Raw genomic sequence first — 22800 nt, forward strand, 5'->3', positions numbered from 1 at the left:
CATCAGACTGTTAAACAGCCATCACCAGCATTGAGTTGCCAACATACTGACTCAACTCTAGCCACTTTAATAATGGAAACATTTATTACATCAATTGATCACTAGCCACTTTAAACGATGCCACTTTATATGTTTACATACCATACATTACTCATCTCGTATGTATATACTGTCCTCTATACCATCTACTGCATCTTGCCTATGCCTTTAGGCCATCATTCATTCATATATTTTCATGTACATATTCTTATTCATTCCTTTACACTTGTGTATAAGGTAGTTGTGAAATTGTTAGGTTAGATTACTTGTTAGATATTACTGCATGGTCGGAACTAGAAGCACAAGCATTTCGCTACACTCTGCATTAACATCTGTTAACCATGTGTATGTGACAAATAACATATGATTTGATTTTGACATTTGTTTATAAGCAGGGGTGAAAGTAAGGCGGTATGGTCCAGGCAAAATAAATAGTTGTACACCATACCAGTTAAAAGTAAGTCATGATTAAAACAACAAGCCCAAACAACTACAGGCTATTATACCATGATTTGACATTACTGCATATCAGCCGCATGAATAATTAGCGAACTGACTGGAAATCGGTTGGTATACGCTCCAAATTGAGTTGTGGTTCGAGGAGAACACATGTTGCCAAGGCAGAGATGCGTGGTCGAAACGCCCGCGGACAAGACCGAGATGAGTGGCCGAGACTGTGGCGCGCGTGGACATCCGTGGATGCATCAATTCAGCTACAAGTGTAGGCCTAATGACTTTGTCAGTTTTTCAACAATAATTTCGTCCTCCAGATTAGATGGAGGTCATATTGTATTTGTGTCTCCCCTTTTCGTAGGCTAATTATATATGGACCAGACATCGTTTTTATTGATCTGTTTGTCAGTGTCAGCAGAGTAGGCTCCCATGTATATTTTATCATAGAAAAAAAGAGTGCGCGCACTTGGATATCCCGTACCCGTAAGAAATTAAATATACTTTCACCCTTTGTTTATACGTATTTTCAGCTGACGAATGTCTATATTATTTGGAAAAACCCTATTCGTTCCGCATACCCATTATTCTAGTGACTCAATTCCCAGAATGTGTAAAGGGCTGGCTGCAGGTCTAGTGGGCGGAGATAATCGCACCGATTCTTGGAAAGTGATTAGGGGGAAGGTAGTGGTGAGGTCCGATTCCTGGCAGCAAGAGCGAAAGACTGAATTACTATGATGAATTTAGACTCACCAGGAACGAGCTAAATTTGTATTTATTTTTACACGGGCATTCACAGTAACAGATTTCAAATAATAAAATGTGGACAAGCTCGGTGGTGGTGCGCATGACGTCAGAAGCTCCGGTGTACTGAACAGTTCTCAGAATAGAATCACAGAGTATAATTCTTGGAATTGGTTCATTTTAAAAGCCGAACCCACACACCCTCCCTCACATGCTAAGAACCCATTTTAGAGACAACACTCATCTGCTGCCCTGTATCCTATTTTTCTACATTTCACATTTATTTTAGTGCTTTTGAATTAGTTTATTCATTTTCGGATGCGTCTCTATTCACATAACATTTGCGCGAGACATTAATTAGAATAAAATAATTACATTCCTTTGTATAGACCAGCTTTATTTTCGTAAAACCCGCTGTGGAATTAGACTATTGTGGAATATTGAAGACTCACCATCATGATTCTTTGTGTTCAAGGGTAAGTTCACATTATTTTGTCCCTGTTTGATGTGACATGTCATGCTTTGATGTTGATATTCAAAATCAAATGGCAAAGACAAAAGTCGTGTTTATCTCCCTATAAATTCCATTTAATTCAATAAAAACTCCAGGTCATTCTTAGAATTCAGAAATAATTCAATTACTGTCAATTCCAATATTTAAAATTCCAAGAACTCAATTCCCAATTAAATATTATCACTAACAATTGCACAAATTCTGCTGTGCAGATAGCCTAGCTATACTGTAAAGAGAAATATACAAGTTGAAATTTAAAACAAATCCTGGAATACATTTGATACTAGGTTTATTAATTCTAATAATATTAAATTCCAAATAAATTTCCAAAATTAAATGTTTTTACAATTCCAATTCAAACAGTCCAAAGAGTTTAAATTCTAATCCAATTCAAAATCCATAACATGAAGATTGTTTAAATTCGAATTGAATTCAACAGATTTTCCTCTTCATGTGTGATTTCAAGAATTTGATTGGAATTACAAATTAAATTGGAATCGAACGCAACCCTGTTGTGAATTCATATATTATAATACTTCCAATTGTGACAAGTCTAACTCGTTTCTGAGCATCTGAATCAATTCACACTCAGTCAGTGACACTGCTTCATGTCAGGGCTCTTTGTCTGGCCAATGTTACAAGGAAGGGAGCCATCAGCGATTTAATGTTGAGATTTGAGGTCTTGTAAAGACACCACTCCTAAATGATGAGCGTTGTTCCAGCAACCCCCCCCCCCCCACATAACATTTAGGCAAAGGGTGGACTGGCCATCTTGCATTTCAGACAAATGTCAGATGGGCTGGTCCATTTTCAGCCCATTGGGCCTGTCTAACTTGTTTTTTTGTGTGCCAAATGACAATTACTTGACTAATAATGGGGGCCTCTGGAATAAAATGGTCCGGTGTGGGGGCCTGGAGAGAAAAAAATGGTCCGGTGTGGGGGCCTGGAGGTTAAAATGGCCTGGTGTGGGGGCCTGGAGGTTAAAATGGCCTGGTGTGGGGGCCTGGAGGGAAAAAAATGGTCCGGTGTGGGGGCCTGGAGGGAAAAAAATGATCCGGTATGGGGGCCTGGAGGGAAAAAATGGTCCGGTGTGGGGGCCTGGAGGGTAAAATGGCCTGGTGAGGGGGCCTGGAGGGAAAAAAATGGTCCGGTGTGGGGGCCTGGAGGGTAAAATGGCCTGGTGAGGGGGCCTGGAGGGAAAAATGGCCTGGTGTGGGGGCCTGGAGGTTAAAATGGCCTGGTGTGGGGGCCTGGAGGGAAAAAAATGGTCCGGTGTGGGGGCCTGGAGGGAAAAATGGCCTGGTGTGGGGGCCTGTTAAAATGGCCTGGTGTGGGGGCCTGGAGGTTAAAATGGCCTGGTGTGGGGGCCTGGAGGGAAAAAAATGGTCCGGTGTGGGGGCCTGGAGGGGGATCCGGTATGGGGGCCTGGAGGGAAAAAATGGTCCGGTGTGGGGGCCTGGTAAAATGGCCTGGTGGGGGCCTGGAGGGAAAAAAATGGTCCGGTGTGGGGGCCTGGAGGGTAAAATGGCCTGGTGAGGGGGCCTGGAGGGAAAATGGTCTGGTGTGGGGGCCTGGAGGGAAAATGGCCTGGTGTGGGGGCCTGGAGGGGAAAAATTGCCCGGTGTGTTAGCAATGCCAGGGCAGATTTCTGGTTCAAGTCCACCCCCTGATTAATTAGCCTATGACAATATTAGGACTTGTCCTTTAACAGGATAGTGGGTAATGTAATGAATGATTCACCTGGTTGTTCCCTACTGTCTCCTTGTCATGTGCTCATTGTTGTAGTCTCTTGTTTACAGCCCCAGACCACTGCTGTCTGGCAGCCCCACAGAGGGCCCTGTGGGCATGCGGACAGGGAGCATCTCCTCACCTCACTGCCTTCACAGCACCCCTCCACAGTGGGACCCCACGAATGACCTACGCACCATCGCCAAAAACTTCTTCTACCTTGATACCTCAGGTAATGCAAATCGAATTTCCAAACTGTAAACTCCTCCCAACAGGCTACCTGAAACCCTTTTATGGTTTTAATGTTTTTGGTAACAATAACTACTTGCGTTTCAGTTCATCCAGTCGACTGCTTACTACAGGATTACTAAAATCTAAACCATTGAATAAGTTAATAAACTTTGACCTCTCACTCTTTGCAGGCTGGTACTGGGGAGCCATCACAGCAGGTCAGGCCCATGCAGCTCTCCAGGCAGCGTCAGAGGGGGCCTTTCTGATTCGAGACAGCAGCCATCCCCTGTACATGCTGACCCTGTCTGTTAGGACTGCCCGTGGCCCCACCAGTATACGCATCCAATACAGTGGAGCCCGGTTTCTGCTAGACTCCAGCTCACCAGCCCGACCCAGCCTTTTGTCCTTTCCTGACGTGCCTAGCATGGTGCAGTACTATGTAGGACCAACAAGGAAGGTGCAGAAGGGCAAGATGGAGGAGACACATGGCGCACAGCCTGCCCAGAGGACAGTTCAGGAGAGCACAGTAGTGCTGAAGCTCAAGCAGGCCCTGCACAAGCCCCAGGCCTTCCCCTCCCTCCAGCACCTCACACGCCTCGCCATCAACCGCAGCACAGGCTGTCCGGACCAGCTGCCACTGCCACGCCCACTGGTGCGCTACCTGCAGGACTACCCTTTCCATGTATGAGGGTCCTCTGGTGCTGAATTAAACGAAACAGTTCAACTAAACCTTGAGGAGCGCTGTCAGTAAGAGGTCCCTGGCAGCTGGAAACAACATCACTGCACTGGCAACTAATGGAGCCACATCAGACATACGGTTGGTCATGAGACCATGTTTGGGAAAGAACCTTCCAGAAAATGGTGCCTGGTTTTGGATTTCTCAGAGGGAAGTGGGGTTCTGTGTACCACACCAATTCACAGAGGTGATTGACTGGAAAACACACTTTCTGTTTCTGAGCAGTGAATTGCTTTTCAGTCACAGATGTAAATGGTTGAATTTTTTGTTTAGTCACCATTGTCATTTTTTACCCCCCCGACACTGTACATATCCCTTTTTTTATTAAAACAATATTAAATGAGTTATACTGCTCCTGTCTTCAATGTCCCGTTGTCTTTTGGTGGGTCAAATGCCACAAAAAGCTTTATAGCCTACATCCACAGAAGAGAAAATGGGTTGCGTGGGCAGTGTGCCCAATCTCAGTTGTTATCTGAAGCGGTCTTTATAACATAAAGAGATTAAACCCCCTCGGGTATAAGTGTGTACACAGCAGAATCGACTAGGCAATATAGGCTGGATTCAATGTGCCTTTGTGTAAGAGTGAATCTGAGTCAGCAGCCTAGTCAGCGGGGAGGGAGAATCCCTTGATTCGTAGAACTACTGAATGCCTTCTGGGAGGGTGAAATTCTGAGAGGGAGGGTTCTAAGAAAAGCCTCTCAGTAATTACCTTCAGCCTACTACTCGCTTGTTCACGATCACCCTCCTTTATTGCCACACAAACACACATGAGCACCTACAACGTCCTCAGGTATAAATGAAGCCCATCTACGATATGTATATGTGCGTGTTTGTGAATTTCTACATTATTTGAGCTCAGTAGTGTGTACAGTACGTGGCAGATGGATGGTGGGTGTTGAGGCTGTAGCAGGTCTGAAGCCAGTGAAACAGGATCCATATCTCACACAGTCTCTCAATGATGGTCCTGGTCCTGATCTGTGTTGCACTCCTTTTTTTGAAGGATGCAGAAACGAGGCCTATAAGCGACAGAGAGAATATGAATCAGGCGTTCAATATGAATACATTTCTTGATCGAAGGTTTTGAAAATGTAGTTATTTAACAAAGATATAGCAATCTGATTTACTCCTGACCTGTCAGTGATGTCACAATGCGTGTGCAAGTAGTGTAACTCTTCAACACTTTCCTCTACCCACTTCTGGATGAGCTGTGGATGACGTGGGTCTACTTCCAAGTATACACGACTGCAAGACAGGAAGAAATGAAAACACAATGAAGTGAAACTTCTCAAACCATTGAAAAACAGAGATTGAAGTAGTGAGACCTGCTTTACAATAGATACAACAGAGTGACTAGACAGAAAGCTTCTTAGTGTGTGCCACAAAACGGTACATCTAAAATAATATTGGCCTACTGTGAATATTCCCTTAAAAACAAACACTGTGGCCTGCATAAACACTTCCAATACAGTTTGTAGCTCCAGAACTGACTTCAGTTTCACCATATGGATATGATGAGCAGTAAGGTCACTAGGAACAACGGGGGGAGGGAAATTATAGATAGCAATGATACATTCATATTGACCAATTTCAAGCGTGTGATTTTATGGTATGTTCTAGATGCATAAAATACACCCAGTGCCTTACCCATGGTTGGATAAGAGCTTTGGAGCCAGAGTCAGAATGTGTCTCATCACCTGCATGCCATCTTTCCCGCCATCCAGAGCAGCATGGTCCTCAAACCTGAGGATGTCAGCACAGAACACTGTAGTTCATATACCTCCATTTGAACTCGAAGTGTGCGTGCGTTTGTGTGCGCGTGCGACTGCTCGTCTCACCTGAGGATTTCAGGTTCAAGTGATATCATATCCTCTGAGAACAGGTACGGAGGGTTGCTGACCAAAACGGAGACTGGACTGCACATGCTCACAATTATGTCTGCATCTAGAACATAACATAAAATCACACCCTTGAAATCGGCAAATCTGAATGTAACATCTGTATGGCTTATCTTCCTTTACCGATGTTATAATATCCCTCCCCTATCATTCCTACTGACCTTACCTCTCATCACATCCATATGGTGAACCTCAAGTCGGTCCTGGAACCCCAAACTGTAACATACAGCCAATCAGGTTTGCACATATTCACAAAACATGAATTAATGTCGCTAATCAAAATCAGCTAATCAAAGTGAAATTGTTATCCTGTATCTTCATGATTACCTGTGTGAGTTCTCTCTTGTCAGATCCACAGCATCCTTGTTTTTATCTAAAGCAATCGCTCTGAGCTGAGAGAGAGAAACTCAAATATCAGTGTTGTTTGAGTGAAGGGGCTCAGAGATCAAGCAAAATGATATGAAAGAAAGGGAGAAAGTAAAAGAGGGGGAGAGCACACCTGTGGGAGGCTCTTTAGTAAACTGAGGGAGATAGCACCAGAGCCACAACCCACTTCCAGGCACCTGAAGCTGGTCTCCTCACTTAATCCAGTCCCCTGCTTCATCTGAAGATCTGTAAGCACTAGGCCAACCAGCTCCTGCACAGACAGACAGACAGACGTGCAACCATAGCTTGACAGAAGGTCATGTCTCTGGAATGGAAATTCTGACGACAGTCACAGAATGAAATATTTAAATGCACTCTTATCACAAGAGATTGTGGTCCCTTGTGTTTCAAACAACTTGTTTTATAGTGTGTAAGTGACTTACCTAGTTAAATAAAGGTTAAATAAAAAGTGTACGTGTGTGTGTGTGTGTGTGTGTGTGTACTCTCCCGCACCTCAGTTTCAGGCCGGGGGATAAACACGGGAGGTCTCATCTTCAGTGTCAGATCTCTGAAGTCCCACTCTTCAATCACATACTGCACTGGCATTCTGAACACACAGCACATTTCACATGTTCACGCAATGTAGGCTACACTTTCCAATTAAATTCGTAGCTTTCAGAGACAGAAGAATAGGTCAAGTGCACCGTCACTGACTAGCACGCTAAGACTAAGCTTGTATGTACCTGGTGAGACGTCTGGAACAGAGCTCCCATGTCTGCTCTGTCTGTTCTTGTGTCAGGAATTCAGCCAGCCTGTCCTGTCCAATGCCTTCTAACTGCGATGGGAAGAGGTTGAGGGTTAGATGATTCCTTCAGTGAGAGACTGATAGACCGAGGATAAAGGATAAAGGTGGAAAGGTGAACATGGAAATTATTTGCAAGGATCATATTTTGGGTTCAGAAACTCACTGTTTTAGCACCAAGCAAATGTGCAATGATGTACTGGCTGGAGAGATGTGGCTCTGAGACACCTCTTTGCTGGAAATGGTCTGTCCATAACTTGAGAGCTTGCTCCACCGTGAGCCTACGAGCTGTAGGTAAGGCTGGGACGCATTCAGCCACACACGGAGACGTGCACAGCCACTGGAGGAAGCGAGAGAGCGATAGAGAGAATATTACGAGGCTTCATTCAATAATGAATTCCAGTTATGTTTATACTATAAACAACGCACTTTCCTTGCAATCCACGTGCAACACTTTATAGGAAAGGCATCTTAATTTACCTTGTGTCCAATAAATCCGTCTTTAAGTGGTTTAAAGCAGTTATAAACCTCCTTCAATGGTCTTCGTAATCGTATCCACATGATATTCCACTTTCTCTTGACAGAAGACCAACACGTGAAGCAGTTGACATAAAGAAGGTTAAAAAAAATGTAGCTAATATGAAACTCCGAAATAATCTTTTGACTATATTAATGAATATTGTGTAAAACCAGCTGAATGTGGTCTAAGTAAATTGACTGTACTAACTATTAAATACAAAATAACCAACCATTTCAATCATTCATTAGAGGTATTCACTTCCGGGCATCCTTCCTTTTTTCAGAATAATAGTGCATTAGATTAATTCATAAATCCTTCCAAAATAAAAGTTAACTGTATTATGTCGATCCATACAATTAGGATGGAGTTAAATTAAATTAAATTTTTAAGAATAAAATTGCAGTACATGCATCAAATTAATTCATAACTGATCTACATTTATTTAACATGTACTATAAAGATTTCATTTCCCAAATCTGACATCCATCAACTTGTTTGGCGTGTTCTGGAACGTACCCATCAGTAATGCGCAGTGCGGTTAAATTATGTTCGGGAACTCCACCATGTTTCATCGATAGCGCAAGGTTGTTGTTAGCCATATAGCTAGCTAGCAAACCACTTGTTCGATTGTATTTACGCTGTGGTATAGTTTTTGCATGACATTTAAACAGATTGGTCGTCAATTGTAAGGAAATACAAGAGGATCCAGTTGTACGTTTACACATTAACCAGAAGAGTTAAGTTAGCTAGAGATAGCTGGACTAGCTAGCTAGGGTAGACTGTCAACAACAACCCTTCCCTGCTCTGTCAGGAATTAGGAGTCATCATCGCTACTAGCTAGCTACAGTAACAAGAGAGTGATTTACAACCACTAGATACACAGCTACTGTAGGTCTTCAAAAATACTTATCTTCAATTGAGCATTCACATTGTCTGAGAACGGAGTAAGAGATTGACGCAGTTGGAGTTACTTTCTTCCTTTATTATACTACCTGAAGGTTAAAGTCCTTTTTACAACGTCTTCATGGGGATGAGTCGAATAGAGTGTATATTTTTTAGTGAGTTCCACCCCACACTGGGACCAAAGATTACTTACCAGGTAGGTGTACAGTACAGTATATGTTTCGACAGTTTTTGCAACGAGTGTCAAGCTAACTTTCTAATCAAATCGCATTTTATTTGTCACATGCTTCGTATACAACCTGGCGGGTAGACTAACAGTGAACTGCTTACTTACGGGTCCTTTTCCAACAGTGCAGAGCTAAAGATAAGATCAAAAATAGAAATAGTGACGCAGTGAATAACGAGTAAATATAACATGGCTATATACAGTGGTGTAAAAATACTTTAATGTACTACTTAAGTAGATTTTTTTGTGGTATCTGTACTTTACCATTTTATATTTTGACAACTTTTACTTTGCTACATTCCTTGACAAAATAGTGTTATTTTTACTCCAGACATTTTCCCGGACACCCAAAAGTACTCTACATTTTGAATGCTTAGCAGGACAGGAAAATGGTCCAATTCACACACTTATCAAGAAAACAACCCTGGTTATCCCTACTGCCCCTGATCTGGCAGACTCACTAAACACAAATGCTTGGTTTGTAAATTATGTCTGAGTCTTGGAGAGTCCCCTGGCTAACGATAAATAAGTTTTAAAAAACTCAAACGGTGCCCTCTGGTTTGCTTAATATATGGAATTAGTAATTATATATGCTTGTACTTTTAATACTTAAGTATATTTAAAACCAAATTATTTTAGACTTTTACTCAAGTAGTATTTTACCGGGTAACTTTTACTTGAGTCATTTTCTATTATGGTATCATTACTTTTACTCAAGTATGACAATTGGGTACTTTTTCCACAACTGGCTATAAATAGGGTTTAGAAAATAATATGGCTATACAGGGAGTGCAAGTACTAAGTCAATGTGCAGAGGCACAAAGTAATTGAGGTACCTATGTACTGTACATACAATGCATTCGGAAAGTATTCAGAACACTTGACTTTTAACACATTTTGTTATGTTACAGCCTTATTCTAAAATGGATTATTAACTGGGTGGTTCCAGCCCTGAATGCTGATTGGCTGACAGCTGTGGTATATCAGACCGTATACCACGGGTGTGACACAACATTTATTTTTACTGCTCTAATCTAACTAGGCAAGTCAGTTAAGAACAAATTCTTATTTACAATGACGGCCTCCCCAAAGGGCCTCATGCGGGGACAGGGATTAAAAATATATATATTCCCCCCTGATTTCTCAGTTTGGCCTGGCGGCCAGCATTAGGGAGAGTCTTGGTGGTTCCAAACTTCTTCCATTTAAGAATAATGGAGGCCACTGTGTTCTTGGGAACCTTCAATGCTGCAGAAATGTTTTGGTACCCTTCCCCAGATCTGTACTTCAACATGACCCTGTCTCATAGTGCTATGTACAATTCCTTCAACCTCATGGTCGTAGTGCTATGTACAATTACCTCGACCTCATGGCTTGGGATTTACTCCGATATTTACAACAGGTGGACTCCAATCATGTTGTATAATCGTCTCAAGGATGATCAATGGAAACAGGATGCACCTGAGCTCAATTTTGAGTCTCATACCAAAGGGTCTCAATACTTATGTAAATAAGGTATTTCTGTTTTTTTTATTTTTAATACATTTGAAAACGTTTAGAAAAACCTGTTTTCGCTTTGACGTTATGGGGTATTGTGTGTAGATTGATCAGTACGTTTTTTTTATTGAATCCATTTTAAAATAAGGCTTTAACGTAACAAATGTGGAAAAAGTCAAGGGTCTGAATACTTTCCGAATGCACTGTATAGGTAGGGGTAAAGTGACTATCAGCAGCTTATGTGGTAAGTGTGAGCGTTTCATCAGTTTGCGTGTGTGTGTGTTGGGGGTGTCAGTAAGTGTGTGTGGGTAGAGTCCAGTGTGTGCATAGTCACTGCTAAAGAGTTGGTGCCAAAAAAGGTAAATGCAAGTAGTCCGAGTAGCCCTTTGATTAGCTGTTCAGAAGTCTTATGGCTTGGGAGTAGAAGCTGTTCAGGGTCCAGTTGGTTCCAGACTTGGTGGATTGGTACCGCTTGCTGAGCGGTAGCAGCTAGAACAGTCTGTGGCATGGGAGGCTGGAGTCTGACACTTTTTTGGGCCTTCCTCTGACATTGCCTGGTATAGAGGTCCTGGATGGCACAAAGCTCAGCCCCGGTAATGTACTGGGCAGTACTCACTACTTTGTAGTGCCTTGCGGTCGGATGCCAAGCAGTTGCCATACTGGTGATGCAGTTTGTCAAGATGCTCTCGATGGTGTAGCTGTAGAACTTTTTGAGGATTTGAGAGCCCATGCCAAGTAATTTCAGTCTCCTGAGGGGGAAGTAGCGTTGTCGTGCCCTCTTCACAATTGTGTTGGTGTGTCTGGACCATGATAGATCCTTAGTGATGTGGACACCGAGGAACTTGAAGCTCTCGACCCGCTCCACTGCAGCCCTGTCGATGTGGATGGGGGCGTGCTCGTCCCGCCCGTTTCCTGTAGTCCATGATCAGCTCCTTTGTCTTGCTGACATTAAGAGAGAGGTTGTTCTCCTGGAACCACACTGACAGGTCTCTGACCTCCCTATAAGCTGTCTCATTGTTGTAATTAGGACTACCACCGTCGTGTTGTCGGCAAACTCAGTGATGTTGTTGGCAAACTTAGTGATGATGTTGGAGTTGTGCGTGGCCATGCAGTCGTGGGTGTACAGGGAGTACAGGAGGGGACTAAGCATTCACCTCTGAGGGGGCCCCTGTGTTGAGGGTCAGCATGGCTGTGTTATTGCCTACCCTCACCACCTGGGGGCGACCTGTCAGGAAGTCCAGGATCCAGTTTCAGAGGGAGGTGTTCAGTCCCAGAGTCCTTAGCTTAGTGTTGAGCTTCGAGGGCACAATGGTGTTGAACACTGAGCTGTAGTCAATGAACAGCATTCTCACATACTGTAGGTGTTCCTTTTGTCTAGGTGGGAGAGGGCAATAGAGATTGTGTCATCTGTGGATCTGTTGGGGCTGTGTTCTATCTTTTCCCATCGTTCTATTGTGTTCTATCCTCTCCAGGTTCCAGAGGAGTACATATCCCGGGAGCTCTTTGACACAGTACAGGTGTACATCATTACCAAACCAGAACTGCAGAACAAACTCATAACTGTGTACGTACACTTGGGAATTTACATTAGGATATTCTTATTCATGGTCCAATTTAACAACAGGTCTTATTTTTCTCTCCTCTTGTGTCAGTTACTTGAACTAAGTGAATAATTTATTTGAGCTGCAATTCTTTCCTTTCCTGTGGCGGTCCTCACAAGAACCAATTTCATCATGGCGCTTGATGGCTTTTGAAACTGCACATTTTCCGAATAGACTGACCTTCATGTCTTAAAGTAATGATGGACTGTCATTTCTCTTTGCTTATTTGAGCGGTTCTTGCCATAATATGGACTTGTCTTTTATTGATGTAGAACGGCCATGGGGAAGAAGTTAATTGGTTGTCCGGTGTGCATCGAGCACAAGAAGTACAGCCGTAATGCCCTGCTCTTTAACCTGGGCCTTGTATGCGATGCAAGGACCAAGACGTGTGCCCTTGAGCCAATTGTCAAGAAGCTGTCAGGGTATCTCACAACGCTGGAGGTAAAAGGATCTCCCTGGAGGCTAGTGCTCTTTTTCAAAACATCACAAGATCTGAATGTCTTATGGGATATATAGGTCAAAGTGTTAATATTTCTCTTTATTTTGCAGCTGGAGAGTGGGTTCATATCGAACGAGGAGAGCAAACAGAAACTGCTACCTATTATGTCCACCTTGTTAGAGGAGCTAAATGCTACCGGAGCCTGTACCTTACCCATCGGTATGTGTGCATTTGTACACAGCAATGTGTCAGATAGTGTCTTCTCTTTCTCTCACACACCATTCGTTTCCTCCCTCTTATTTAGATGAGTCCAATACAATCAACCTGAAGTTGATTGAGCAGCGCAGGGACCCTCTGATCGTGCAGGAGTACGACGTGCCTGTCTTCACTCAGTGCAAAGACCACTTCATCAAATCCCAGTGGGATCTAACCACTCAGCAGGTAGGTCTTTCTGCCACACCGACAGTGGCTCACACAGATAGACCCACGCCTCATCCTTACCAGAAGCGTACATACAGTGTGGCTGACATCCCATCAAGGGTTTCAGAGAAACAATGATTTGTCTATACAGTACCAGTCAAAAGTTTGGACACCTACTCATTCAAGGGTTTTTCTTTTGTACTATTAAAGCTGTCATCAAGGCAAAGGGTGGCTACTTTGAAGAATCTCAAATAGAAAATATATTTAGATTTGTTTAACACTTTTTTTTTTTGGTTACTACATGATTCCATATGTGCTATTTCATAGTTTTGGTATCTTCACTATTATTCTACAATGTAGAAAATAGTACAAATAAAGAAAAACCCTTGAATTAGTAGGTGAGTCCAAATTTTGGACCAGTACTGTGCAATGTCATCATGCACCTGTCTCAGATTAAAGTGCTGATGAAAAAGATGTTAGAAATATGTTGAATTCTGTTGTAGATCCTGGCCTACATTGATGGGTTCAGGCATATCCAGAAGATATCTGCAGAAGCGGATGTTGAACTTAATCTAGTCCGGATCGCCGTACAGAATTTACTGTGAGTGCTTTACAACTGGTAATATGATGCAACAGATAATGAACCCATTGGAATAGATTCTAAGAGAACATTCTTTATGATGAAACAACATTTCCCTTTGAAACCATGGAATAGATGCTAAGAGAACATTCTTTATGATGAAACAACATTTCCCTATGAAACCATGGAATAGATGCTAAGAGAACATTCTTTATGATGAAACAACATTTCCCTATGAAACCATGGAATACATGCTAAGAGAACATTCTTTATGATGAAACAACATTTCCCTATGAAACCATAGAATGGATTCTAAGAGAACATTCTTTTTCACAGGTATTATGGTGTTGTAACCTTGGTATCAATATTTCAGGTAATGAAACCCTCAGTAACAATACCTTCTTCTGAAGTGTGTGTGTGTGTGTGTGTGTGTGTGTGTGTGTGTGTGTGTGTGTGTGTGTGTGTGTGTGTGTGTGTGTGTGTGTGTGTGTGTGTGTGTGTGTGTACAGTCCTGCTAACACACTGTATGTTGTGTCTCTCCAGTACTCCAATGTGTACTGCACAACCCCTACAGTCCAGAGCCTGATAGATGACAGGTCCATTCAGGAGGAGTGTCTCAACTATGTCACCAAGAAAGGTAACAGCCAGTTTGGAAAGTTGTAGTCAGAACAAGTTAGAATTTGTTACAGTGAGTGTATGATAAGTTCTGCTGCCTGTGTGCTTCAGGACAGAAGAGAGCCTGTTTAAGGGATGTGTTCCAGCTGTACTGTGGTCTGACTCCAGGCACCACAGTTCGTGATCTTTGCTCCCGCTACTCACAGCAGCTGCAGAGGGTAGATGAGAGGTGAGTTATTTAGCATCCATGTTGACTCATGATGTTTATGTGGTTGACATAGACCTCAATGTCCATATTTATTTATTTATTTGTCAGGGACCATGTACAACATGCCATTGCACCAGATTTATCTAGATAGCTAATCCTCATCTAGGTGGAGAAGTGTAGAGAATAGTGTTGTTGATATCATGTGATGCTCAACAGGAGGCTGATCCAGTATGGACTGATGAAGGCTCTCATTCGCCGTCTGCAGAAGTATCCTGTTAAGGTGACACGAGACGAGAGGAGCCGCCCACCACGCCTTTACACTGGTTGCCATAGTTACGACGAAATCTGCTGCAAGACGGGTAGGTTAAGGCGTGATGACACATTACTGGTTTTATAGTGATGACGTGTTTAGGAAGATTAATAATTACAGAGGGCTGGATAAGTATTTTGAGAAATCGTTCTATACTCTGTAATCTCTCATGGCAGCACCTTTCCCTGTATTTGCAGGAATGAGCTACAAAGAGCTGGACGAGCGCTTGGAGAATGACCCCAACATAATTGTGTGCTGGAAGTGATACCCTGGCTTAATCAGCAACCACACTCACTTTGATAGAGAAAGCCATCTCTCTAACAAAGACAGACAGACACGAGGTCCGATTGTACTGAAACAGAGGCCTCCTGCTCGTCTCTCATCTGACCCACACAACTGCCTGCTGTCCAGGAGACACAATGTGGATCAACCTCAGCCAAAGATGCCTTAGAAAAGTCAGTTTATCACTGTTGTTGTCTGTGGACTTCATCCGAAATGTTCTGGAAATGGCCTGTGCATTCAAAGGCTGAGACATGTAGGAATTTATATACTACTAGTATGTCACCAATGTCACCTGTTATCATCCTCAGGTTTTTCCATCCAGACTTTGAATCAATCAGTGTGGGATAGTTTCATTCAGAACAATGAATGGAATAATTTAAAAAGACCACAAAAATGAGGAATGTGGCAGGTAGCCTAGCGGTTAAGAGCGTTGTGCCAGTTCAGAGAACATTCGCTAGTTCAAACTCTTGCGCCGACTAGGTTAAAAATCTGTTGATGTTCCCCTGAGCAAGGCACTTAATCCTAATTGCTCCTGTAAGTCGCTCTGGATAAGAACATCAGCTAAATGACTCAAATGTAAAATGTGCTTATTCATGTACCAAAAAAATGATAATACCAACTCCTTGCAATAATAAAGATGCGTTGTTGATTTGAATGACCCATTGTCTGACTGTGTTTATCTTGCTCACTTCACCTACAGAGCCTTCAGAAAGTATTCATACCCCTCGACTTATTCCACATTGTATTACAGCCAGAATTCAAAATGGATTGAATTTATTTTGTTTCTCACCCATCTACATGCTGTTTTTTCAAAAAATTTGCTAACATTTCCAAAAACATGTTTTCACTCAAGTTATGATGCTCTTAACCCCATAATGTGAATGAAAACATGTTTTTAGAAATGTTAGCTAACTTATTGAAAATTAAATGCAGAAATACAGTCTCTAATTTACAGAAGTATTCACACCCCTGATCTCAATACATGTTAGAATCACCTTTGGCAGTGATCACAGCTGTATCTTTCTGGTTAAGTCTCTACGAGCTTTGCACACCTGGATTGTAGAATATTTGCACATGCTTAAAAAAAATTCTTCAAGCTCTGTCAAGTTGGTTGTTGATCATTGCTAGACAGACATTTTCAAGTATTGCCATAGCTTTTCAAGCGTTTTTAAGTCAAAACTGTAACTAAGCCACTCAGGAACATTCAATGTCGTCTTGGTATGCAACTCCAGTGTATATTTGACCTTGTTTTGTGTTATTTTTCTGCGGAAAGGTGAATGTCTCCCAGTGTCTGTTGGAAAGCAGACTGAACCAAGTATTCCTCTAGGATTTTGCCTGTGCTTAGCTCTATTTGGGGGGGGGGGTTTATCCTAAAAAAGAGTATACTCATAACATGATGCAGCCACCACCATGCTTGAAGTGGATACTCAGTAATGTGTTGTGATGGATTTGCCCCAAACATAACACTTTGTATTCAAGACAAAGTTAATTTCTTTGGCACATTTTTTGCAGTTTTACTTTTGTGCCTTGTTGAAAACAGGATGCATGTTTTGGAATATGTTTATTCTGTACAGGCTTCCTTTTTACTCTGTCAATTAGTTTACTATTTTTGAATAACTACAATGCTGTTGATGCATCCTCAGTGTTCTCCTATCACAGCCATTAAACTTTAACTGTTTAAAAGTCACCATTGGCCTAATGGTGAAATCCCTGAGTAGTTTCCCTCCTCTCCGGAGTTAGGAAGGACGCCTGTATCTTTGTAGTGACTGCGTTCATTGATACACCATCCAAAGTGTAATGAATAACTTCATGTTCAAAGGAATATTCAATGTCTGCTTTTTTCATATGACCCATCTATCAATAGGTGCCCTTTTTTGCGAGGCATTGGAAAACCTCCCTGGTCTTTGTGGTTGAATCTGTTCACTGCTCGACAGATAATTGTACATGTGGGGTACAGAGATGAGGTAGTCATTCAAAAATCATGTTAAACACTATTATTCAGGCCATGTGACTTGTTAAGCAAATGCTTACTCCTGAACTTATTTAGGTTAGCCATTCAAAGGGGTTGAATAGTTGTTGACTCAAGACATTTCAGCTTTTCATTTTGTATTCATTTGTAAAAATGTTTAAAAACATATTTCCACTTTGACATAATGGGGTATTGTGTGTAGGCCAGCAGCAAAAAACTCAATATAATCAATTTCAAATTCAGGCTGTAACACAACAAAATGTGCAAAAAAGTCGAGGTGTGTGAATATTGTAATGGGATCATCAACTAGCGCATGGTTGGGGGGCCAGAACATGATTACAAATAACTTGTAGACTGCAAATTGACCGCAAGAAACCCAAACAGATATAATATTTTCCAAAACATGCGTGGGAAGACATGGGAACAGATTTCCTAAATGAAAATGGCTTGTAGCTGATTTCCTGGTGTTTTTACAGTTTTTTTAGGTCCAACAATGAAAATTCTAAAGAAATATGTTTTTTTTACTTGGGGTGTGGGGGCTATTTGGCCTGCGGGCCACCAGTTGGGGAACCCTGGCCGAGTTGTTACAGTGTCGTAGACCCACATGTCCTTTGTCTCCTTCTACAGGAGAGATAGAGAAGTACATTAATGGAAAATGGCAGAAGGTTCTGTCTGAAGGAGACTAAATTGGACTGCCAGGTCTGGATTGCTCTGTACAACCTGGTGCTGAAGGAAGACTGCCAAAGGAAATATGACTTCAACAACTTCAACAAGAACCAGGGCTTAAAGGTACAGTAGCCTCAGCCAGTACTGGCGCTTCTGACAAGAGTGGCCTCTGAATCCTATCAAAACTATAGCTCAGGAAGAATATCTGTTCAGATCATTGTCCTTCAAAATATTTTCTTATCTCCCCTCCGATTAGAAGACAGATGAGGTATCCAGGCTTTGTTTTGACTGGTGTTTTCTCTTACTATTATTTACATGATTGTCTCTCCTTCCTGAACATACGTGAGGATAGAATTATGAGCTCTGAGAACTGTGCAGGATTGCATAGGTGGTCTATCAGACAGACCACAATGCAGACAATAAAAGTCTAACTCAAACTGAAACTTATTTTGTGTGTAGCTGTGGTTACCTGACAGAGGTGTTAAGAGACCAGCTGGCCAACCTGGTGGAGCTCCAGCGCTTCCTCAGTCACCTCACTGTCACAGACCCTGCCCCTCCAAAGAAAGACCTAATCTTGGAACAGGTGAGGAACACACACACACACACACACACACACGCACGCACGCACACACACACACACACACACACACACACACACACACACACACACACACACACACACACACACACACACACACACACACACACACACACACACACACACACACACACACACACACGCCAGGGTTTCCGTTAGACGGCTTTTGCCTATAAAATAAATTAAAAGCCGATGAAGTGAAGTTGTAGCTGGGGGGCTGCATATTATACATCCCGATTACACACTTCAGCACCATTCTCTCACTCCATGCGCGCTGCCTTATGTGCATCAAATCATATTTTATTGGTCACATACACATATTTAGCAGATGTTATTGAGGATGTTGTGAAATGTTTGTTCCTAGCTCCAACAGTGCAGTAGTATCTAATATCTAATATCAGCATGCATCTGCTGCTGAGGAGAGTGAGAGTGAGAGAGGAGAGAAAGGAAAGTTAAAGGAAAGTTAGAAAGTCTGCCTACAGTGAAAGGCCTACCTGAGGAATGTCCTTTGTATGGAGAACTTTTAATATTGTAGTGGACAAAGATAAGAAGAAAGTTGGTACGACCAAATGCAGGCTACTGTGCAACTCGCTATTCAGGTAGGATGCAATTTTGAAAAAAATTAATATATATAGTATTTATAATAATTTGTATTAATCCTTATTATTACCGTATCAGTAAAACACATGTCATCACTATAAAACCAGTAATGTGTCATCATAAACGCCTTAACCTACCCGTCTTGCAGCAGATTTCGTCGTAACTATGGCAACCAGTGTAAAGGCGTGGTGGGCGGCTCCTCTCGTCTCGTGTCACCTTAACAGGATACTTCTGCAGACGGCGAATGAGAGCCTTCATCAGTCCATACTGGATCAGCCTCCTGTTGAGCATCACATGATATCAACAACACTATTCTCTACACTTCTCCACCTAGATGAGGATTAGCTATCTAGATAAATCTGGTGCAATGGCATGTTGTACATGGTCCCTGACAAATAAATAAATAAATATGGACATTGAGGTCTATGTCAACCACATAAACATCATGAGTCAACATGGATGCTAAATAACTCACCTCTCATCTACCCTCTGCAGCTGCTGTGAGTAGCGGGAGCAAAGATCACGAACTGTGGTGCCTGGAGTCAGACCACAGTACAGCTGGAACACATCCCTTAAACAGGCTCTCTTCTGTCCTGAAGCACACAGGCAGCAGAACTTATCATACACTCACTGTAACAAATTCTAACTTGTTCTGACTACAACTTTCCAAACTGGCTGTTACCTTTCTTGGTGACATAGTTGAGACACTCCTCCTGAATGGACCTGTCATCTATCAGGCTCTGGACTGTAGGGGTTGTGCAGTACACATTGGAGTACTGGAGAGACACAACATACAGTGTGTTAGCAGGACTGTACACACACACACACACATTTCAGACACAACATACAGTGTGTTAGCAGGACTGTACACACACACACACACACACACACACACACACACACACACACACACACACACACACACACACACACACACACACACACACACACACACACACACACAGCACATTTCAGAAGAAGGTATTGTTACTGAGGGTTTCATTACCTGAAATATTGATACCAAGGTTACAACACCATAATACCTGTGAAAAAGAATGTTCTCTTAGCATGTATTCCATGGTTTCATAGGGAAATGTTGTTTCATCATAAAGAATGTTCTCTTAGAATCTATTCCATGGTTTCATAGGGAAATGTTGTTTCATCATAAAGAATGTTCTCTTAGAATCTATTCCATGGTTTCATAGGGAAATGTTGTTTCATCATAAAGAATGTTCTCTTAGAATCTATTCCATGGTTTCATAGGGAAATGTTGTTTCATCATAAAGAATGGAATCTATTCCATGGTTTCATAGGGAAATGTTGTTTCATCATAAAGAATGTTCTCTTAGAATCTATTCCATGGTTTCATAGGGAAATGTTGTTTCATCATAAAAAAATGTTCTCTTAGAATCTATTCCAATGGGTTCATTATCAATTGCATCATATTACCAGTTGAAGTGGTCACCAACCTTTTTTGAATCACTTTCTGAGTCAAAATGCAAGCCGAGATCTACAGTCCAATTTTTTTTAAACATTACTTAAAAAACGTAAGCCTACGCAACATTAACCTATGCAGTAGGCTATAGGCCCAAAACATTATCACCGCATATGGGCTTTGCTTGAATTGCCCTGCCAATGCATTTTTGTACTTCTCTAACCATTTTATTAAAATGATATTTCAACATTTGAAGTAGGCTATATGATCACACTGGTAATAGATCAGTTGTTGTATTACTTGTGAGCCACAACTGAGTGAGCATAATAATAACCTTTTTTATATTACTGTGTTGATAGAGCCTACATCTGATGGTCAGTCAACGTCCCTCCGCTCTCCCTTTCCTCTGTTGACACTGACCAAAAATGGACTCCGTCTTCCAGCTAATGGCAAAACTCAAATTGCACCACATTATTTCTGCCTCATGCACAAATTCATGTTGTTACTAATATGATTAGATAATGTGAAACATTCCTCGATATTAAAAAAGACCCAAGCTGCTAATAATAACAACGCAAGCCTATCGATACACTTTGACTCATTCATTGCAGCTGCAGTGTTGGTTGTAGTGCGAGTGGAAGTAGGGAGAACAAGCATTTTATGGTTTATAAAAGTTTTGAATACAAAGTGTTGACAGTGCTGAGTAAAAACTTCAACATGAACTCAGTTATAAAAACAGCAGCTCTTTGCTCTATTCATTGACAGTCTCTCTCTAGTCATGGTTTTAAAAGTTGAGAAATTTCACAGTATCAACTTTGATATAGCTTTCTTTTACACCTGCTACGTTACATTAATCTGAACCATCCGATTGGCCAGTGGTAGGCCTGCTCCCCCGGGAAGGCAGAGTTTGTACCTTCAGAGATATGAAATGGTTCACAATGAGAACACATCGGGTACACCTAACACAAACAGCGTGAGACGAATAAAACAACTATAGGAACAAAAGACTTGTCGTTGTTTTGTACAGAAATGTTTGGTAATCAACTAGGAATTCCTTGGCGACTGACCGGTTGGTAACCACTGCTGTCTATCATTGTTATTATTGTAGGCCTATTTATTAATCTAAACAAGTTTTAAACATGCATAATGCATTTTGTTTTATTCTGTTGAGACATTTCTGTTTGCTAAATTCATTTTAATTGTGTGTCCGTATTTAGTTTAAGATGGGTTATTAGTAGGCTTGTTGTAAAATAAATATCATTAAACTATTGCTGTAATTTATTGGGTATGATAGGTACTAGCCTTTCTTGGTAATTGCTGCAATATATCCTGTTGAAAACATTTGTGAAGGTTTAAACCAGCTCGCAAGTGTTTTGTTTCATTCTGTTGAGCCATTTTCTTTGGCCAAATTAAAGGGAGACTCACACACTGTATCTTCGCATGTGCACAGGTTTGCTTCAAACTGTTCACAGCGTGGTATCCACAGGACAAAAAGCTCAAGAATGTAATTTTGTGTTGCATTTTGCTCACCCGTCCAAGAATTCCACCTTGTCTCCGAGGTATCCCGGAAGTTCCCTGATGGCTCCGTTGCCGAGAGAACCCGGAGATACCCGAGTTCCCCCGAGAGCCTCCGGAGACTGCCGATTCCTCTTCCCGAGCCCATTCAACTAGGCAGAGCTAGGCGGTCTCCAACTGAACGTTTATACAGGCTTCACACTAAGAGCTGCCTGTATTGCAGAACTACTAGTCATTTCGTCTCCACCTGTCCACTAAAAGACCTTTTCATGCCATGTTGCTGTGGGAGAACCAGTTAAAATCTCTCCGGGTACACCAACTCTGGGGCCAATGAGAGCTTAAAGGATGCTACCCTGGCTTCTAAGCTGGATATTCCCACTCAGTCCCTCTCCATTCCCATGGATGTTAGAGCACTGGACATGCGCTCTATAGGCCGGGTCACCCACAATACCACCCCATCAACCTACATGTATCAGGGAACCACAGCAAGATGCTCCAGCTCCTGCTCATTAAGTCTTCTCAGGTACCCATGGTATTGGGTTTCTCCTGGCTACAGCGACACAATCCCCTCATTGACTGGTGTGCCGGTGCCATCATGGGCTGAAGCCCGTTCTGCCATGCCCATTGCCTGAAGTCTGTCCAGCCTGACCTGGACCTCTCCGCCATTCATGCGAAGTACCAGGATCTCTGGGAGGTGTTCAGTAAGGCCCGGGCAACTTCACTGCTGCTGCACCGACCACATAACTGTGGGATTGACCTGCACCACTCCGCCCCGGGGACAACTGTACTCTCTGTCGGGTCTGGAGATCATGGCTATGGAGACTTACATTGAGGACTCCCTAGCTGCAGGGTTCATCCATCCTTCTGCCTCCCCCGCAGGCGGAGGGCTCTTCTCTGTGGAGAAGAAGGACAAA

General features: G+C 42.3%; 3 protein-coding genes and 1 long non-coding RNA gene across 4 annotated transcripts; 2 read left to right on the forward strand and 2 right to left on the reverse strand.

The window, feature by feature from the left end:
* The first annotated feature begins 1030 nt into the window (after positions 1-1030).
* LOC135540272 (cytokine-inducible SH2-containing protein-like) lies at positions 1031-4802 on the forward strand. Its single transcript, XM_064966827.1, has 3 exons — positions 1031-1709; positions 3547-3707; positions 3898-4802. Exons 1-3 carry the CDS (start codon positions 1690-1692, stop codon positions 4392-4394), a joined length of 678 nt encoding a protein of 225 aa, XP_064822899.1. The 5' UTR covers positions 1031-1689; the 3' UTR covers positions 4395-4802.
* LOC135540270 (MTRF1L release factor glutamine methyltransferase-like) lies at positions 4780-8615 on the reverse strand. Its single transcript, XM_064966825.1, is given in 14 exon segments — positions 4780-5429; positions 5431-5458; positions 5574-5684; positions 6087-6182; positions 6278-6383; positions 6504-6553; positions 6665-6729; positions 6837-6974; positions 7217-7310; positions 7447-7538; positions 7672-7845; positions 7986-8081; positions 8255-8298; positions 8542-8615. Coding segments are annotated over 13 exon segments (1194 nt in total). The 5' UTR covers positions 8267-8298; positions 8542-8615; the 3' UTR covers positions 4780-5297.
* Positions 8616-9030: 415 nt separating this feature from the next.
* Positions 9031-15761, forward strand: nprl2 (NPR2 like, GATOR1 complex subunit). The gene is made up of 11 exons (XM_064966826.1): positions 9031-9124; positions 12121-12212; positions 12522-12690; positions 12799-12907; positions 12993-13129; positions 13612-13709; positions 14025-14061; positions 14232-14325; positions 14415-14532; positions 14728-14870; positions 15019-15761. Exons 1-11 carry the CDS (start codon positions 9050-9052, stop codon positions 15084-15086), a joined length of 1140 nt encoding a protein of 379 aa, XP_064822898.1. The 5' UTR covers positions 9031-9049; the 3' UTR covers positions 15087-15761.
* A 3317-nt stretch (positions 15762-19078) lies between these two features.
* On the reverse strand, positions 19079-20123 carry LOC135527944 (uncharacterized). Its single transcript, XR_010453488.1, has 4 exons — positions 19943-20123; positions 19619-19712; positions 19412-19529; positions 19079-19216 (listed from the first exon to the last, which is right to left on the reverse strand). It is a non-coding gene; the product is annotated as an uncharacterized LOC135527944 (long non-coding RNA).
* Between the last annotated feature and the right edge of the window lie 2677 nt (positions 20124-22800).

This window comes from Oncorhynchus masou, chromosome 5 (assembly GCF_036934945.1).
Source record: "Oncorhynchus masou masou isolate Uvic2021 chromosome 5, UVic_Omas_1.1, whole genome shotgun sequence".
Classification (NCBI taxonomy): domain Eukaryota; kingdom Metazoa; phylum Chordata; class Actinopteri; order Salmoniformes; family Salmonidae; genus Oncorhynchus; species Oncorhynchus masou.

Excerpts from the sequence above, each read along its gene's own strand:
- LOC135540272 (XM_064966827.1), top strand. The coding sequence starts at position 1,690 with ATGATTCTTTGTGTTCAAGG. Across the intron at positions 1,710-3,546 it reads ATGATTCTTTGTGTTCAAGG|CCCCAGACCACTGCTGTCTG; the intron begins GTAAGTTCACAT and ends TCTTGTTTACAG. Across the intron at positions 3,708-3,897 it reads CTTCTACCTTGATACCTCAG|GCTGGTACTGGGGAGCCATC; the intron begins GTAATGCAAATC and ends CACTCTTTGCAG.
- nprl2 (XM_064966826.1), top strand. The coding sequence starts at position 9,050 with ATGGGGATGAGTCGAATAGAGTGTATATTTTTTAGTGAGTTCCACCCC. Across the intron at positions 9,125-12,120 it reads GACCAAAGATTACTTACCAG|GTTCCAGAGGAGTACATATC; the intron begins GTAGGTGTACAG and ends TATCCTCTCCAG. Across the intron at positions 12,691-12,798 it reads GGTATCTCACAACGCTGGAG|CTGGAGAGTGGGTTCATATC; the intron begins GTAAAAGGATCT and ends TTTATTTTGCAG.